Here is a 19,491-nt window from a genome sequence, read left to right as displayed (position 1 = left end):
GAAGGACACATGGACGGAAGGACGGGCGGAGGGATGGACGGAGGGACGGATGGAAGGGCTGACGGAGGGTTGGATAGACGGACGGACGGACGGACGGATGGACAGATGGAGGGACGCATGGACAGAAGGAGGGACGGATGGATGGACGAACAGATGGACGGATGGAGGAACGCATGGATGGAAGGACGGACGGAGGGACGGACGGATGGGCAGATGGACAGACAGATGGACCAACGGATGGATGGACAGATGGGCAGATGGACGGATGGATGGATGGACGGACGGATTGACAGATGAACGGACGGACGGACAAATAGACGGAAGGACGGACCGACGGATGGATGGACAGACGGATGGGCGGACGAATGAATGGACAGATGGTAGGACACATGGACGGAAGGACGGGCGGAGGGATGGACGGAGGGACGGATGGAAGGGCTGACGGAGGGTTGGATGGACGGACGGACGGACGGATGAATGGACAGATGGAGGGACGCATGGATGGAAGGAGGGACGGACGGCAGAACGAAAGGACGGACGGACGGACAGAGTCCCCTCGCCCTCGGGCTCCCGGCGGCTGCAGGGCGCCCGCGGGCCGGAGCGCGCGGGCCACCGGCGGGGCGGGCGGACGCTTGGGCGCCGGAACGGGCGAGCGCGCGCGCGCGGCGGCGGGGGTGCGGCTGAGCGGGCGGACCGCGGGGCGGGGCGCGGCGGCGGCGGCGGCGGCGGCGGCGGCGGCGGCGGCGGCATGGCCGAGCGGCGGGTGAACGTGAACGTGGGGGTGCTGGGCCACATCGACAGCGGCAAGACGGCGCTGGCGCGGGCGCTGAGCACCACGGCCGCCACGGCCGCCTTCGACAAGCAGCCGCAGAGCCGCGAGCGCGGCATCACGCTCGACCTGGGCTTCTCGTGCTTCTCGGTGCCGCTGCCCGCGGGGGCCGCGCCCGGCGCGCCGCAGATGCTGCAGGTCACGCTGGTGGACTGCCCGGGGCACGCCTCCCTCATCAGGACCATCATCGGCGGTGAGCGCGGGCGGGCGGGGGCGAGCGGCAGGACACCAGCCCCAGACCCCAGTGCGGGCCGGCCTGGGCTCCGGCGCCCCACGCCCACCCAGAGCCCACCTCTGGCCCCAGGTCCTGCGTGTCAGGTCAGAAGGACTCCGCGTGAAAGCCGGCCTGGGGGTCTGGAACAAAGCCCCACTCCCCCCTTCCCAATATCCCAATATTCTTCTCTTGTAACACCGTGAGATGCACAGTTACCAAGTTGTTCACGTTGGGTCTCGGTCATGCTGCGTTCCATCACCTGTTCCGTGTGCGTGTCCCAGCATCTTCCCTTAAAAACAGAACGGTCGCGCTCAGCACTACACGTGTGTCTGTGTGTGTCTGCACAGACCGGTGCCTCGGCCTGAAGGGGCAGGTGACACCCCCTCTAGCACTCGCACCCAGCGTTTCCTTTCCCGAACTCAGAGGTGCACGTGGAGGCCCGTTCGGGTTCTTGGCACAGACGAGCCAGCAACTCCCAAGTCTTTGGGAGGCCCCCAGTGTATCTGCACGATAAGCTCATGGGACTTGAACAGATGGGAACGAAGGATTTGTGAATTTTCTTGGGTGATGCCAAAACATCTTAACACAGGCCATTTAGTCTACATAAAATTGTACTCCACGCAGACATCACAAATCAGGCAAAAGGCCCCTTCCAGTCCCTGCTGTCTCTCTGGAGGAAGTCACTATCACAGACTTCTGATGCCTTTTCTCGACCCTTTGTACCACACTTAAAATCGGTGGACAGAGTTTCATTTCAGGAGGCAAGCCATAACAATACTACAGTCATCTAGCCAAGAGTCTGTAACTGCATCACTGTCTCATGGCGGACTCGAGTACCTGGTCCCCTTCTCCCTCCCGTCCCCACCCATTTTCTGTTTCCTTCCAGGAGTGTTCGGCACACCCAGGAGCACCTGTTAAATACTTAACCAATGATTTTGTGGGCTGGCTGGCGGCTGGCCTCTGTTTGTTTGTTGGTGTCTCCATCCCAGCTCTATGATGAAGTGGTGACCGTTTTCAGTGGCCAACCCCCCTAACTAGCCCACAGACCTGTCCTCCAGTGTTACAGCAGAGGGCCCAGAGGTTCAGAGGCCTGTGAGGTCACTCCCTGAGGTCACTCCTCCAGTCCTGCTCATCACCAGAAGACCCTAAGTGGTTGCCCCTGGCCCCTCTCCCCTCCCCATATACCCAGTTCTGTTCGGTCACATCCAGGCACCTTTAGGATGTAACCTCTGAGCTAGTTTCAGTCACAAGACAGTGGGCTGGGGATGTGGCTCAGTGACCAAGCCCATTCCTTCCGTGCTTGATCCCTGGCAACACACACACACACACACACACACACACAAAGCAAGGAAGAAAGTCTGCCAAATCCCGTTGCCTACATACTTAGTCCCTCGCACCCCTGCATCCCATAAGAAGGCAAGTTTCCAGTTTTTTCCCCTTGTAATAACAGTGTGGCAGAGCACATACTTCTAGACTCAGACAAAGTTGGACTTGAGGCCTCGAGTGGCTTTCGGTCTCATTGGCTGTGTGGCCTTTGAGCTTAATCCTGGCCCTCCGTGCCCCGGCTGGCAGTGGTGACCGACAGTCCTTTATTGACCTGGCTTTTCTCGGTGCCCGCGTCTCAGGCAAGCCTGCAGGGCAGGTGCTGGGAGCCACCACTTGTTGAGGAACTTGGAGGAACTTGGGTCAGAGTGGGGGCTGCTGCTTCTCCCCTTCCCTGGTCGCTGTCTTCGGTCTCCATGTGTGTCCCACCCCACCTCTCCTGCCCAAGCCACCAGCAGATGCCTTTTCCTGCTCGGGACTGCAAGGGCTCAGGTCCTTGGTCTAGACTGTAAGGCCTTCAGAGAAAAACAGGATTTATCTGTTCTCGTTGGCACCTCGTTGCTTTCTTTGCTCTGACTTCCTGAGTGCGGAGAGACCCTTATCTCTCACTTGGCCCAGGGGACCAGGGAGATGGCTGGAAGGGCTGGGAGCCCCAGTTAGGTCCCTGACACCTCACGATCGGCAGGGGCTAGCACCCCCTTGCCCCCAGCATTTCTAGGGATGCCCCCCTCGAAAATAAGAAGAGGCTTTTGGGAGCAACAGACAGACCATGGCTGTTCCTGTTCTTCCTTGGGTTGGTTGTTTTTGCCCTCCTCAGGGACATCAGGGGAAAGCAGGTCTTTTCTCTAGAGTGGAAGGGTCTTGTTAGTATTTGTGTGAGTATTTGCCTGTGAGTATTTGCCCTGGCTAGCTCCGCTGCTCCGATACCTGTGTGGTGGACAGGGTCCCCTTCTTGCTCAGAAAAGGCCGAGGCCTGGCTTGGGAAGTGTCCTGTCTCATGCCGGCACCCGGTGCCGCTGCCCCTGACCGGCTCTGACTCTGAGGACACCCCCCCTTCTGTTTGTGGGTGTGCCTTTGGGGTGCAGCTTGCACCCATGGCCTCACACATGGAGCCCCAACCGGTGCCCCAGGGAGCTTTGCTTTCTTGAAATAACCCCGGAGGCCAACTCCTCCCAGTGTGAGCCTTACTCTCCGGAATGTGGGCTCTGCTTTCAGCAGTGTTCGCCAGAGCATGCTGTTGCTCAGCTGTGAGGCTTCCTGCGGGTCCCTCGGAGCTGTGGTATGGTCCCTGCCAGCCTCCTGGCCTTGCCCTTGCTCCCGACTGCAGCCACACTTGTCTCATTTCTGCAGAGGACATGGACTAGACCCCTGGGTGCCCACTGTTGCTCTGGTCCACCTCACGGTTCACCCGCTCACCAACTGGAGCATTATCTTCCTCAAGCATGTCCTCCGACCCCCCTCTCTAAACTCCCCTTGTTCTTTCTCCTAGCCCTGCTGGGGGGGCGGGGGGGAGGTTGTCTCTGTCCTCCCCCAGACTGGGAGCTCCGTGAGTCCCAGCAGCCTCCTGCACGCTCCAGATGACTACTGAGGTGGGGCCCCAGCTTGGGCCTTGTAGGGAGTCAGGACAGGGTTTCCTGAGTTAGTGGGCTGAGGGCGGCCAGCAGAGGGCCCAGCCTCCCTTGGGGGCATACCCTGCAGGAGTTCCCCTGCTGCCCTGGGTGCCAAGGGCCCGGGTAGATCTCTTTGCACACAGGCCGAGACGGGAACAACTCACTTTCTGGGGTGAGGAGGTGAAGATCATGTCCCTCTCGGGGTGCTCCCTTGGCCCTGCTCTCAGGCCCTTTGGAATCAGGGTGCTCAGCACATAGGCTGCAGCCGGCCCAGTGTGCAGGAAGGTGTGGCAGAGGCCATGGGTCCTGGGCTGGAGGCCCTCCAGGGTGGTACGCGCGGGCTTCAGAACCATGCTTTGTCAGGGCTGGAGGTGGGGGGTTGGGGCCAGGAGCCCTGGGGAGACTTTGAAAGCAGCCTTGAGCTTTAGCGAGGACGAAGGCTTGCTGTGCTGGATCTGCTGTGCGTTCCCTGGCCGGTCAGAGGGACAGGGCACGAGCGTCCTCCCCACAGTGGTGACCTCTGGATTCAGTACCCCCTGAGTCCCCTGAGTCGACTCCCAGAAGCTCTGCTGCTCCCCCCAGTATTTTAACACTCAAAATGGATCTCTTTCTAACTCAGTGAAAATGGGGTCTGATTTCTGTGATCCACGTGTCCCTTGGAGAGTTTGTTAAAAGTGACCCGGATCAGCAGTACTTTGTATTTCTTTCCTTTTTTTTTTTATTGCTTTTTGGGTGATGCTCGGGGGTTAGTCCTGGCTCTGCACTCAGGTATTACTTCTGGGGGTGCTCGGGGGACCATGTGGGATGACTTGGCATTTCTTCAGCTCTCGCCCTACACTGTCGTTTATTCATTTTACCCTCAGTCTAGAGTGCTCATTCCCATTTCGCAGGTGGAGGAACTGAGGCCTAAAACCAGGGCTTGGTTTGCACCTGTCGCGGGATGTGGCCGCCGCCCTATTCCTGCAGCCGCCTGAGTGGCAGTGAGCGAGCGCACCCGCCCCGAGCTCCCCGGCGATCCTTCTCCTGGGTCCATGTTTAGAGGATAAATCTTTCAGGGTTCGAACTTCAAAAAAGGTTCAGTAATGTATGTGTGAAAGCCTCGGCTGGGGGTGAGGGACTTGGGCCCATCCTCAATCTCGCCGTGGCAGGAGAGAGGAAGCCTGAAAAATGTGCAGATCCCAGCCTGGCAATTTATAGCGCAGGGCGGCTCTGAGGATTAACAGTGCCGTGTCTCCCGGCCTTTTGTTCCCGTGGTTAATGAGCGCGCTCTCCGGCCCTGCCTTGTCGCCTGTCCCCAGCTCGGCCTCCTGGGCTGCTCCCGGCGTGTGTTTCCTGTCTGGCTCGCCTGCCAGCAGGTGCTGCCCACCCTCACTGGCTGTACCCCAGACCCTTCTCCTTGCAGGGACACCACCCTGAGCAGCCCCGGGACCTTGGCGGGGCAGCCTGGGAGACGACGTCGCTGCATTCCCTTCCGGGTCCCTAGCACCTGTACCGTGGGTGCCCACGTAGCAGGGCCCTGGCCGGGGCCTGGACTGCCGGGACGCTGTAGCCTTGTGGGCTGCTGGCAGTTCTGAAGGGCTCGCTCTGGACCCCGGGTGGATGAGTGAAGGGGCACTCTCCATCGGAATTGGGGTGCCCTCGTACGTCGGCATGTAATTCCTGTTTCTGACAGGGCCTGGGCCCTAAGGGCATTGGATGTGCTACTCTGAGGCCAAACCAGCCAAGTAACTGGCCCGAGCCCCACTTTTTAAAATTTTTTTTTTTTGCCTTTTGTTTCTTATGAGTCTGGAGTTGTTCATGGGTGTTTGGTCTGAATACTGAGTAAGGTGTGTTTAAGGGAGCAAGGGAAATGCTTCTTTAGCAATAAGTTTCCTTTCCCCTGCAGTAACCACCAACAGTGGCGTTGGCACCATCCCCCCAGGTCCGGCTGGCTGGTGCTGGCTCTGGGCCTGCGCTGATCCTAACCTCAGGCTCGCCCTGGACCCAGCCCCCGCCCCCACCTTTGTCCGCAGTAGGGATCCTCAACAGCCAAACTCTCAGACTCCCGTGGACTTTGAACTCCTGGCCTTCCGGTGCTTTCTGCCACGGAACCATCTTCCTGCCCTCACCGTGACTTTTGTGCCTGGGCTGTGCCAGGGCTCTGTTCCTGGAACCCTGGTGCTCATGCGTGGGTGAAGGACCCCCCCCACCCCATACCTGCCCCCCCAACCCACCCCTCCCCGCACCTCGGCCATGTCCTCTGCCAGCAAGGGAAGCCGAGGCCAGTCCTGGGGTCTCTGAGTGAAGTTGCTTAAAGCCTCTTTTTTGTCGGCAGGAAGTGGGCCACTATGCAAATGCACGTTACTGTGGCCTTATCACGCCCGGGGCCCACCTGAGCGCCTTCAGCGGGTGCCTTTCCCTGTCTCCCCGAGACTCACTTGAGCCTTGTCTGCAGCGCTTTCTTCCGACGCTGGACAGCGGGTGACTTTGCTTTGGTCTGGGTGACTGTGGGAGCAGCGCGACATCAGAGGCACAGCCTGGAGTTTAAATTAATGCAGAATATTTGAGCAGGCACCAACAGGAAAGAAAAATGGAATCAGGTAGTCATATTTCATTCTGTTGGGGTACATTTTTCTTCTCATGGGGCTTGCCCTTGAGAACAAAACATATCAAATGTTAAATCAAAGAATATTTTTGTAGTCATGCTAGGAATAGAAAATAATGCAAAGACTTTGCCTTCTTGAGGCAAATATTTTGCTGGAAGGTTATAATCAAAGTCAGAAGGAAATCATAGCCACAGCTTTTGGTAAAGCTGAAATCATTTAAAATTAATTGCTTTTAAACTTTTCACTTAGCATCCCCTTTGTTTTCTATCAGCGTGTCTCTTGGGTTTTTCTTCAGAAAAAGAAAAAAAAAAACAACTCACTCCATCCAGGTTGGAATAAGGTTTGGGCAGGCATCCCGGGAAACAGCTCGTGAATGAAGCCTAGAGACTGACTCCTGGGCCCTGCTGACACTTGACAGGTCGGGGTAGGGGTGGGGTGCAGCCCTGCCTCGGGGCACCCAGCTGCTCTTTGACTGGAATGGTTCCTGGAGGACCGTACTGCGACTCGGGTGTTCTGGACAACCCGGAGGCCTTGTCCAGGGGACGTGGAACTACCCACGTGACCACTCCGGGGATGGGGGTCAAGGGGAGTGGGCAGGGCAGGACTGGCTCTCGCAGGGACCAGGCCCCAGTGCTCTCGTGCTCAGCCTGGCACCGTGGCTCTGCCCAGCTCTGCCCAGCTCTGGACCGGCGTCCATTGCTGCACCCATGGCAGGCAGAAACCCCCATTGTCCTCCGTGGCTCTCGGACCCCCCGAAGCAGTTTTATCTCGAGACTGAACTCACATCTCAGGCGTGTGCCGGGATTGGCCATTGGCAGAGCCGTGTCAGTGGGCACCGTCTCTGCCTGCGAGCTGCTCCCCACCCCCTGGGCTCCTTTCTTCACACTGACCGCTGGCCTCTCTGGCTGCCACGTTTGGTCTCATTTCTGCTACTGCCTTCAAGGTTCACCCAGCGTGTAGCATGAGCAGTGCTCATCTCTTCTGTAAAAACCGATGAGAATCAATTTTATTTTTTTGGGTTCCACCTGGCGATGCTCAGGGGTTACTCCTGGCTCTGCACTCAGGAATTACTCCTGCCAGTGCTCAGGGGACCACAAGGGGATGCTGGGAATTGACCCCGGGTTGGCCTTGTGCAAGGCAAACGCCCTTCCTGCTGTACTCTTAAACTCTGACTTCCCAGGAATCTATTTTTATTTGTGATTGGATACACACTACATGAAATTTACTCTTGTATCTATTTTTTTTGTCCCTGAAACAATGTATTCTTTTCTGTCTGAAAACCAGTAACTTTCCCTTATGACAAAATATAGGGTCTTCCATGCTTGGGTGTTAGTGGACACAGACCACCTAGATGCAAAAGTCCTGCAAACTAAGGTCCACTTTCCAGTGGGCACAGCAGAGATGCAGACAGGCCCAGGAGAGCAGCAGGTCAGGGGCTTGCACTGGGCGCTTGCCACAGCTGGCCTAAGCTGTCTGCTGGTCTTAAGGGCCTGACTTGTCCTCCTTGGGGCTGTCATGACCACTTGCAATACCCCTCATCCAGGGCCAGACCTTAGGAACTGGGGAATGACCCAGCCGCCGGACCCCACTGGAGACCACGCCAACCAGAATAAAACACGCAAGCCTGCAGTTCCGTCACTTCTCATGGGCTCTCGTGCCTCTGCTTCGCTGGCTTCTAACTCAGCCGGCATCTTCCTCTCCAGCCTGCAGCTCTGGCCAATCCCGGCTCCCCCAGGCCTTACTGCATGCCTCTCTTACAACTAAATAGTAGTCAGCTGTACAAATGTGCTACTTTTTACTTTGTTTTGTTTTGTTTGTGTTTTGTTTGTTTTTGGGTCACACCTGGTGGTGCTCAGGAATTACTTCTGATGAGCTTGGGGGACCATATGGGGTGCCGAGGATCGAACCCTGGCTGGCTGCATGCAAGGCAAGCCCCTCACCTGCTGTACCTTTGATCCAGCTCCTATGAGACTTAAATTATTTTTTCCTAATTTTTAAAATCATTTTGCATAATTCTTCTGTGGTCATCTGGGCACGTGTTTTCATTGTTTTAGGTTTATCACTAGGACTGGAATTGTTGGGTCGTGTGATGGTTCTGGATCTACTTTATTTATTTTTGGTGGTGGTGGTGGTGGTGGGGAGAAGGTTCTCAGGCAGTGTTTGGGGGTCTTGGGTGCCAGTCACAGTGATACTGGTTGGAGGGTCCAGAGCTTGGCCCCAGTGCTCCCGGGGCCACGCTCAGCGGGACTCACCAGGCTGTGTTGTAAGGACTGAACTCGGAGTCTTGGGTCTGTCTGGCCACATGCCAGCGCTCTCGGCTGCTTCCTGAGGAGCCAACAGACTGGTTTGGTTTGGTTTGGTTTGGTTTTGGGGACACTCAGTGTTCAGGGCTTACTCTGGGTTCTGTGCCCAGGAATCACGCCTGGGGTCCTGGGGATCGAACCCGGGTCACCCCAGCCCTGCTGGGCTCTGTTCTGTGGTGGTGGCGGTGCCATTTGCCTTTTCTGTCAGCCGTGCTTGAAGGTTTCTTCATGTCTCTGCAACCTTGTTCCTGCGTCTCCTGGTCTCCAGCCATCCTGTCGCTGGGCTCTGTCTCCCTGGGGCTTCCGTGCCTCTCTCAGAGATGACACGTGGGGCTCAGCAGCTGCCTCATGTGCTGCCTTTGGAGAACTGTTGGGAGCCTTGGTCCGATTTCTTTTTTTTTTTTCTTTTTGGATCATACCCGGTGATGCTCGGGGGCTACTTCTGGCTCTGCACTCAGGAATCACTCCTGGCCATGTTCAGGGGACCATATGGGATGCTGGGAATCGAACCCAGGTCGGCCGCGTGCAAGGCAAATGCCCTACCTGCCGTGCTATCGCTCCAGCCCCTGGTCCGATTCTTATGTAGGTGGTTCGTCTTTTTTATTACTGGGTTGTAGTAGTTCTTTTTATTATTTATTTATTTATTTATCTTGCCTTTTGGGTCACACCCGGCGATGCTCGGGGGTTACTCCTGGCTCTGCACTCAGGAATTGCTCCTGGCGATGCTTGGGGGACCCAAAGGGATGCTGGGGATCGAACCCAGGTTGGCTACATGCAAGGCAAACGCCCTGCCCGCTGTTATCGCTCCGGCCCTGTAGTAGTTCCTGATGCATCCCTGCTCCCAGGTCCTTGCAGAAGCACGATTCGCAGCTCTGTTCTCCCACCCTGTGAGAACTCTTGACTCAGTCCTGTTGGAGTCAAGTGCTGAGCTGCAGTCATTGGGCTGATCCAGCACACCATGGTAACAACAGCGGAGCTACCGGCCACTTGGATTCTCTTTGGGCCCTTCTGGCCTCTTCTTGACTCTGCCCATTCTGTCCTCGTGCCTGGCAGGAGAGGGGCAGCCAAGTCCAACTCGTAGATTTGTTTTGGTGGCCACAATAGTTTTAAATATATTTTTATTTTATTTATTTTTAATTAAAAAGAATTCCCCTTAGACTTTATCTGAAGACTGTGGTTTGCAAAGCTGTTCATGACGATTTGTTACAGGCATTTAATTTTCCAAGCCCAGTCCCACCACCATTACACCTTCCCTCCACCATTGTCTCCAATTTTCCCAACCACCCCTTCAGCCTGCCCCCACAGCAGGGCCTCAGTAATTTCTCTCACATTATTTATTATCAATAATTAACTAATAGAATGATCAAAAGAAGTTTCCTTGGAAGAAAGTGAGTGAAGATTGTGTAGCTCACCATGGAGCCATTAAGCCCTTGTGTAAGAGATTACCACCATGTTACAGGTTAAGCCTTCACTGTTAGCCTTCAGAAAACCTGGAGTTTTTTTTGGGGGGTGGGGGTGGGGGCTTGAGCTTTACTGTTGTTTGAACCCAGATAGTTCCAGATCAACCATATTGAGATCAGTCACTCCAGTTTGAAACATCTTCAGATTCCCTTCTAGGAGCTTTTTCTTTTCTTTCTTTTTCTTTTTTTTATTCAATCACCGTGAGAACAGTCACAAAGCCTTTCAGTTCGAGTCTCGGTCAGTCATACAATGATCAGACACCCGTCCCTTCACCAGTGCACATTTTCCACCACCAAGAACCCCAGTATACCCTCCCTCCCACCCACCAACCTAGAGGTTTTGTACCGCAGTCCAGGCTCTAGGCTTTTCTCGAAACACGGGAAGCCATGGGCAGCATGCGGGCGGTGCTGAGGAGGGGGACAGTTGTGCTTCAGGGCCGCCGTTTCCTCTGGCTGCCCTTGCCTGGGTTCCAGCCACGTCTGGTTGCCGAGCCCTGCTAGGGGCTTCTGTGTGTGTGGGGAAAGGCTCAGGTGGTGCCACTCTGGCCTGTAAAGGTCAGTGGTCTGCAGTGGATGCTTTCTGGGGTCTTAGTCCAGAGATCGAGGCACATGCCTTCCATGTAGCTGACCCTGGCTGGGTCCCTGTCACCGCATGGCCCCAGAGTGCCACTGGGAGTAACTCCCTCTAAAAACATAAATAGATAAATAAACCAACCCCCCAAGTGGTGGTGGTGGGGAACAAAAATAATGGATCTTGGGGGGCTGGAGCGATAGTACAGCAGGGAGGGCGTTTGCCTTGCACGCAGCTGACCTGGGTTCGATTCTCAGCATTCCATAGGGTCCCCTGAGCACTGCCAGGAGTGAGTCCTGAGTGCAGAGCCAGAAGGAACCCCTGAGCATAGCCAGGCATGACCCATAAAGCAGACAAAACAAAACGAAAGAAAAACCAATGGATCTCACAGCCCCAGGTTGGTTGGGTAGCAGTGGACAGTACTGCTTCCGGTGAAGAGCCGTGAGGACTCAGTAAGAGAGCCGGAGGCGGCAGAAGTGTCCACAGCCTGAAGGCCGGGGCAGGCGTCCAAGCAGGAGGCCTGGTAGGCTGAGGAGCCAGAGGTGTCGGGGTTGGGCGGGGGGTCCGAGAGCAGCAGCTGTGGGGCCACAGTGTGTGGGTGGGAGGGGGTGCGGCTTCTGCTTTGAAGGCTGGTCGAGAGCTTGCCAGCGGGGTCCAGTATGGTAGTGCCAGGGCCAGGCTCCTGGGGGGTGAGATGGGGGCGCAGAGCCTGCCTGGCAGCCCCTGGGAGAGGGCCGGGTGGGCTTTAGGTGGGGGCTGTGGTGACGAGTGGCATTCCTCTCCCCCGCCCGCCCCACTGTCCAACCTGGCCTGCAGGCCAAAGGAACAGTCTGGCTGGGGGTGCAGATGTGACAAGCCAGGGAGCCTCTGCCCCTGCTCGGGCACCGGACGTGGGTGGGCATGATCTCGGCCCCTGCCAGCCAGACCTAGCAGGGGCTTCCCCCTCGGGCCCTGGGTCCCTTCACCGTGTGTCCTGTGTGCTCAGGCCCGGGCCTTCTCTGGTCCGAACTGCGGCTCAGCGAAGCCCTCGATACCTGTCAGTTTGTCAGAGAGAGACTCCCGCGTCTCTTCTCCCCCGGATTATTTGAGTCTTGTGTTTTGTTGTTGTTAATTGGGTCCTTTGTTTTCCTGCGCGCGGTGTGATTAGGTTCCTGCTGCTTTGAAGTGGCCCTGGTGGGCTGGGGAGCAGAGGGGGGGCTGCGCCCACGTGGCGAGCCCCTCTTGGCAGCAGAAGAAACAAGTTCCGCAGTGGAGAGCGAAGTTGACTCTGCCTCGCTCCCTATCTCTGGGTTGTGATGATGCTCTCCGGGCTGGGGGCCCCCCGGAAGACAGGAACGATTTCCTTTGTCTCTTAACCTACTTCCCGGGGATGTTTATGTCGTGGCGCACACAGGTGCCACCGAAAGATAAACCTGACTTTCTTCTTGTAGCTCTGGGCTTGGGGATTGGCTGGCGTTGACCTGCTGGGCTCGCTCAGGAGCCTGACCTGGCTGGCCTGGGGGGCTGCACCCGAGATCGATCTGGGCTGCTCTGTCATTCCGGCGGGCCGGTGGCTACTGTTTGTCACCTGGCATTGGGATCGAGCTCACCTTTTCCGGCCACATTGCAGGCTGTTCCTTGCAGAAAGTAGCTCTGTGGTGGCCGGGAGACAGCTTCGGGCTGCCTCACGTGCTGGCATGTGTGAGGCCCCCAGTTTGGTCCCTGTCGCTGCGTGGTCCCACGAGCTGCCCTGAGTCGGAGGTCAGATGGTCATATGTACATGAGAAACACAAAAGTAGCTGCTTACCGTCGCTTCCTGGTGATTCAGAGGCCTCTTGCCATGACCACCAAATCCCTTGGCGCGAATGTGTGTGTGTGTGTGTGTGTGTGTGTGTGTGTGTGTGTCTTGGTGTGTTGGGGTCACCCAGTGGTGCTTAGGGGCTATTACAGAATCTGTGCTTGGGAATGACCCCGGTTGGTGCTTGGGGACCAGAGAGTTTAACTGGGCTTGATGGGCACCTTCTTTTTCTTCCTCTTCCTCTTCCTCCTCTTCCTCCTCCTCCTCCTCTTCCTCCCCCCCTCATCTTTCCCCTTCTTCTTCACCTGTCCTCCTCCTCCTCCTCCTCCTCCTCTTCTTCCTACACCTCCTTCTTCATTTTTATAATTATTTACAATAGATTTTTTTTTGAAGCACTGATTTACAGTCTTTCATAGTTGAGTTATAGACATTCAGTGTTTCAGCACTGATTCAGTACTTTCCATGTTTCTGACTTTGATGGGCGTAGTCACTGCAGCCTTGCACCACCAGAGTGTCTGAGGACCCTGGCCCGCCTCCCACTGTCCTTGTGTTGCTTCTGGTTGGCCTTTTCTTTCTCCCCGCCCCCCATACCGTAGCTTGGGGAGCTCGGTTAAAGTCTTCCTGCTTAAACTGTGGGTCACGTAACTGAATATGGGAGGGGGGCGTGTTCATGAAAAAGTATAAAAGATTTGTTGGAAAAATACATTTTTCATGATTTCTTGCCCAGTATTTGAGTTTTTATACCTATTTTCTATACCTCTGTACCCAGAGTCACGTAAAAATTTCTTGGGTGCAAAGGGGTTGTGAGTGGAAAGAATTCTGGGAGCTTTTTCTCCTGCCAGAGAGTTAGTGCAGTGGTAGGGAGCTTGCCTTGTATGTGGTGAGTGTGCGTGTGTGTATGAGAGAGAGAGACTCCTGGCATCATCCATGGTCCCCGCCCCCTGCCGAAGCAGATAAGTAAAATGGCTCAGGGCACAGTGCAGGGTGCTCCTCAGAATCCCCGCAACGGTGCCAGGGGTGCATGGAAGGAGGGTCCCATTTTCTGAGCTCTGGCTCCGTGGTGCTCACAGACAGGCAGCCCCAGACGGCTGGGACGGGTAGCTGGCTGTGGCCACACGGGCACGGTCACTTTCCCCCCAGAGCGGTGGGGTCAGCAACATTTTCACACGTGGAGCAGCCGGGCGTGAGTGTGGCTGTGAGCCCCAGGAATCGCCCCGCTAGAGAGATTGCACCGCGGTCCGTGCCGCCGGGAAGCTGACGTTTTAATTTGATTTCATTTTCCTGATTCCGATTTCAGCTGCGTGAGCCCCGTGCACCCAGGGGCTGGCTGGGCCCCCTGTGCCCACCACAGACCCCAGCCAGCCTCTGCGTCTGCAGGGCGGCACCCCGCCCCCCCCCCCTACCCCCCCGCTTCCGTAGCCTCCAACGTGGCCTGTGGCAGGCCCCCAGCCCTACGACACGTCTTGCCCCTCCTGGGTGCCCTCTGACCCAGGCTGTCCTTCGCAGGACAGGCAGCCGCCACCATGCCCCACCCCCCCTCAGAGCTGCCCTCCCCCACGGAGCTGGACGCTGTGGAAACTGCTGTCACGGGACTCTTCGCTTCCCCTGTGGAGACACCCGCCCTGTTCTCCGGCCTGGCTGACGCAGCCTCCCTGTCCCCACCACCCACCTCTTGCTGTGTGCTCCCCTCGGGTCCCCCCAGGTGGAACTAGGGGACCTTCAGTCGAGGCTGCCAAGGACATCCTGCATGGAGCCCGAGATCTCACTTCCTCCTCCATCTAGCATCATCTTCTTTTTCTTTCTTTTCTTTCTTTCTTTCTGAGCACCCAGTGGTGCTCGGGGCTTGCTCCTGGCCCTGTGCTCAGGGCTCTCTCCTGGTGGTGCTGGGGGCCCCTCTGGGATGCCAGGAATGGAACCAGGTGGGTCGCGTGCAAGGCAGATACCCTCCCCACCGTGCTGTCACGCCAGCCCCCACCGGTAGTCCTTTTCTGATGGCTGGATGACACTTTCTTCGGGACTTGATCCCTTGGAAGGCAGGACCTTTTATCATCGGAGTCTCACCTCCGAGGGCTCGGGAACAAGCATGAATGAATGAATGAATGAATGGGTGGCGGATGAACAAATGAATGAATGAATAGGTCATTTTCCACTGCCCCCTGCTGCTGCCCGCCCACCGGTGCTCCTTTCCACCGCTGGCCAGACAGAGTTCACGGTGGACGGGACCCGCCTGGAGGTTAGACAAGTTAATCTTCCAATGGAAATTCAATCCTCATATTTCATTTTCAGGCCACTTTGCGTAGCAAAGTAGTTTAACTCGGAGCAGATTTCTGCCGTGCTGATGGTTAATTTCATGCCCAGGGAGGGTCAGCTCGCTAATGCCGGGAACACGGCGACCCCGGAGCCGCTCACCGCACACGGCGCGTCCCGGCAGCAGCCCTGTGGCCTCAGAGAAGCCGTTTCCAAACATCCTTCAAGGGGCCGACTCGGAGTTAGCAGGGGTGACCTTTGCAAGAACATTTTTAAAAGCTCTAACACAGATCCCTCCCCGGCCGTATATTTTCCTTTCTCCACACAGTTCAAAGGGGCTGAGTTGTCTCCTAGGTTTGCGCCGGCAATCTTCAGCTTGACCCCGGTTGTTTAAATCTGCCGGAGGAAATTTGAACAAACTTGTACTTTGGTAATTCTCCTGCCTCCGTGAACCTTTAACCTTCAGGTTTCTCGCGGAGGAGCCAGGGGCGGCATTGTCACCAGCCGTTCCCGCTGGGCTTTCAAAGGGCATTGTCTTGGCCGTCTGTTTCCACTTTGCTACTGGAGTTCTTTTGAGGAAGGGTATTAATTCAGACCTGATTTGGAGACAGGACGAGGACTTTTAAACTTGCCCCAGAGCTCGGGGACGGGGAAATGAGTATAATGCAAGCCTGCGCCCAGTGCCAGGGCTCGTTCTGCAAAGAGTTGGCGGAGATGAGGGGCGCGCAGGACCCCCCAGCGGTGCGCGGGGTGCCAGCTGTCCGCCGGGCGACCCTGGCTCTGCCAGCATGGCAGACGGCAGTCTCTGCCTCTGATTTCCGAGCTTTGGGCCGCATTTCCTCCCACGTGTAAACTTCCTGGGGAGCCGGTTGCTTCGGGCCCGGGCTGCTGGGAGTGAGCTGGGGGCCGCCGCGTGCATCCGTGCTGTGCCGTTGGCTGGGAGGGGGATGGAACTCCTGGAGACGGGATGGGGACGGACGCTTCCCCCCACTGGCCCAGGACGTGGGTCTCCCCGCTGGCTGGCCACATGCGCGGTGTCATGCACTGTTCATCTTCTCAAGGGAGAGATGCCGAAACCCGGGTGACAGCTCCATCATTCGCTCCCTGGACTTGGGGCCGGCACGTGGGGTGCTGTGGGATTCGGGCCCCGCGTCCCTCAGCCCCCCCCCCCCCCAGCCCCTGCTTCTCTTAATGCCTAGCCTCTTTCGTGGCTTTCTTGCGTGTCCCCCCCGGTATTTGAGGGTTGCTGCCTTCCCTGCCAGAAAGGCCCGTGGAGGAAAGGTATGTCGTTACCGATGCACCCAGAAGCTCTCGCGCCATCCGTTTTCCCCGGGAGTGGGGGTGCACGGTGTTGCAACGGGCCAGAGGAGGCAGGCTTGAGGGGAGCCAGCGGAAGCGTGCTGAGATGTGGATTTTGTGTGTGCTTCGGGAGGCCAAGAAGGACTTATGGTCACGGGGACTCTGGGCTGAAGTCAGGGAGGATCGTCCTGAGGAAAGGGAGTCTGGGCTGAGACCCGAAGGGTGTGCGGGGCCCTGGCTCACGGAGTGTGGGGAGGGAGTCACTCTGAGGAGAGTTTTGAGCAAGGGGACAATTCCGAGCTGTCCCCCAGTGAGAAGGTCCCAGCGGGCTCTGTCCCTCGAGTATGTTTTCATAGGAGAAACCCAGGGTCGGGCTGAGGCATTTTGGGTAAATAAGGAAATTCAGACTCTGCCCGCCTTGGCCGTGTGTGAGGAGAAAGCGGTGACATGTCTCGGCTTCCTGAAGTGATGACAGTGAGTGGGAGGTGGCGGCGGCTGCCACCCTCATCCCTTTGAGTGAGTCCTGTCTGTTTCCGGCTGGCCCCCACTCCCCCATGGCACAGGAAGGGATGATGGGTTTTTTTTTTTTTTTACTTTTTGGGTCACACCGGCAATGTACTCCTGGCTCAGCACTCAGGAATCACTCCTGGCGGTGCTCAGGGAACCATATGGGATGCTGGGAATCGAACCCAGGTAGCTGCGTGCAAGGCAAATGCCCTCCCCGTTGTGCTGTTGCTCCAGCCCCAAGGACTGACGTGTTGGGAGTGATACGGATACCAGGCCAACAGGATCTGCCTTACTCTGGGGCTGTGTTGGTGCCCTGACCACCAGGTAGAGGTGGGGGATGCATCCCGAACCGTCAAACCCAGTGATGAGCGTCAGGACGGTCAGTGAAAGTAATTCATGTCACGGGTCCTCAGCCGACCTTGGCTCTTGCCCCCAATCCCAAAAGGAAAGGGGCTGGGGGTGGGGCAGACCTGCCCGTCTCTCCCTTCCCGGCAGGAACCCAGTAGGAGATTGGCCCATGTGAGGTGAGCGTGAGGGCTGGTGGGTGGTTCTGAGCCAGAGCCGGAGATGGTGCAGCCAACGAGGCTGTGCCTGGGCATCCCTGCTGCCCTGACAGGACTGGATCTTTCTGGATTTTTCTTCGCCATTGGCTTCCTGGAGTTTCTCTAGTATGATGAATGGTCTTCCACAGCATTCAGACCCTCTGAGGTTGGGGCTCTTCAGAAAGGGGGAAGGGGATGTGACGGGTTGGGGCGGGGGTCCCTCGGAAGGGCATCCCGGCCTTCTCTGCACCCTATCCCCAACATCTAAAGGCAAATGGAATTTCTTTTGTGAGCAGATGTTTTCTGGATAAAAACTGGTGCTCTCCACTCCTTGCGTTAGATTCATTTATCATCTGTAAAGTTTTGAAAAGCACCTAATAAGCAACTTGCCGCAGGAAACCGAATTTCTTTTTTGAGTAAGGACGGTTTTCTAGCAAAGACAGGCCTGTTCTGTTCAGCAGAAGCATCCCCTCCACTTCTTAATCTTGAAATCTGCCCTGGAAGGCGATCTGGGAGCAGCCCCAGGTTCCAGCTGTGTGTCACTCTCTCCCTGTCAGGTCCCCCCGGCCCTGCGAGGCGTGGCACGGCGGGTCTCAGCTGTCTGCGGCGGCCGGGGAGCGTTTGGTGCACAAGAGGGCAGTGTTTGCTTGCGGTCCTGGGCGGAGCGGCCCGTGGGAGGTGAGCAGGTCAGCACAGTCGGGACGGCTGTGAGGCGAAAGAAACCGTGAACTGTGGCCCCAGCGGCTTTGTACTCGCGCCACCCAGCTCCCGACCCTCCTGCGGATCCACTTGCCATCTTGCTTCCTTAAAAAAAAAAAGTTTATTTTTTATTATTTTTCTATCAGTGAAAATACGGCTTGCCCGCCTTGTCCCAACAGTGGCAGAGGTGACAGGGTGTCGTGAAAGTGGAACTGCTGCTTTCCAGCAGGAAACCAGCGGGAAAGGGCTGTTTTCTGGAGCCGGGGGCACGCGCAGGCTTGGCCCCTTGGCGCGTCCGCGTGGAGAAGGTTCCACTTCACTCTGGAAGTGCTGGGGGGCTGGAGGCGGTGCAGGGGCCGAGGCCTGCTCTGTCCACTGAACCCAAGGCGGCCTTCAGTCGGCGCCGCGTCCACTCTCTCTGTACAAGGCCCTGTGCCCGCCAGAGCCAGGGCTGCCTAGGAGAGAAACCAGCTGCGCCCTGGGGAGGGGCAGGGTGTCCCTAGGGCACCTGGGACGTGGGGTTCAGCTGCGTCCACTCAGGGGAAGGGGTTGCCCATTCCCGCCTTGGTGCTCTTTGCCTGCAGCAAAGAGTTGGAAAGACACGTTCGCACACCCCCACCTTCCCGTCGGTGCTGGAATTGGGGGGTGGGGTCTCACTTTTGTCCCTTCTACCTCCGACTCGAAATGACCGATTTTCGAGTCCTCCAGGATGTTCATGACCCCGCTCTCCGCCCCCAAAGGGCTTGGTGGGTCTCTGCAGGAATAGCAGGGTCCAGCCTGGCGAGGAGACGCTAGAGATGACGGTGGGCGTGGGTAGCAGCCGCCACACTCTGGAGGGGCCTGGCCCTGGCTCTGGACAGCGGGGCCCCTGTGCCCACCCACGGGGTCCAGTTTGCCCATGAGAGAAAAGGAGTGTCAAGCCGGTGGCAGGTGGGAGGGGGTTGACAGACCCAGAGGGCTTGGCCATGCATTATTGTGTCACTGCCCAGCCCTTCTGAGTCTTGACAGCAAAGCACACATGAAATCTAGCAGGGGAGGGTGTGTGTGTGTGTGTGTGCGCGCGCACGTGCGCGGCCCGTGTGTGCATGTGCGTGTGTTCACGTGTGTGTGCGTGCGCACGTGTGTGCACATGTGTGTGTGTACGCGTGCATGGCCCACGTGTGTGCATGTGCATGTGTTCACGTGTGTGTGTGCGTGTGTGTGCATGTGCATGTGGGTGCATGTGTGTGTGCGTGTGCGCATGCGTGAATGTGTGTGCCCACCCTTGCCTCCGAGAGTCATCGTGGAGGAGAAGAGGTGGGTTCCCCAGGGCAAAACCCCTGTGAAATCCCAGTCCACTCTTTCCTAATTTCAGCATACAGCTCCCACGCGAGTGTCCCGCCCCCGTGGAGCCGTGGGCTGTGGCGTCCCACGCCGCCCTGCAGTGAGGGGAACATGGGTGGCCTCCCCGCCGGCGTCCCCAGGCAGCTCCTGTCCTGGCTTTTATTAGGAGGTTTGTGGAGCAGAGGAAGGGCTGGGCGCTGCA

At 57.3% G+C, this 19,491-nt stretch overlaps 1 protein-coding gene across 1 annotated transcript in view; it reads left to right on the top strand.

Annotated features, from left to right (window-relative positions):
• The first annotated feature begins 713 nt into the window (after positions 1-713).
• The window catches only part of EEFSEC (eukaryotic elongation factor, selenocysteine-tRNA specific), a 181,535-nt gene continuing 162,757 nt past the window's right edge, over positions 714-19,491 (top strand). The window contains exon 1 of the mRNA XM_056129120.1: positions 714-1,022. Within this exon, the coding sequence (XP_055985095.1) occupies positions 749-1,022 (274 nt within the window). The 5' untranslated portion in view covers positions 714-748. The remainder of the gene's footprint in view (positions 1,023-19,491) is intronic.

Source organism: Sorex fumeus, unplaced genomic scaffold (genome assembly GCF_029834395.1).
Source record: "Sorex fumeus unplaced genomic scaffold, SorFum_2.1 ptg000072l, whole genome shotgun sequence".
Lineage (NCBI taxonomy): Eukaryota > Metazoa > Chordata > Mammalia > Eulipotyphla > Soricidae > Sorex > Sorex fumeus.
Note: the sequence above shows the minus strand (reverse complement) of the source record. Positions and strands in the feature narration are given on the sequence as shown.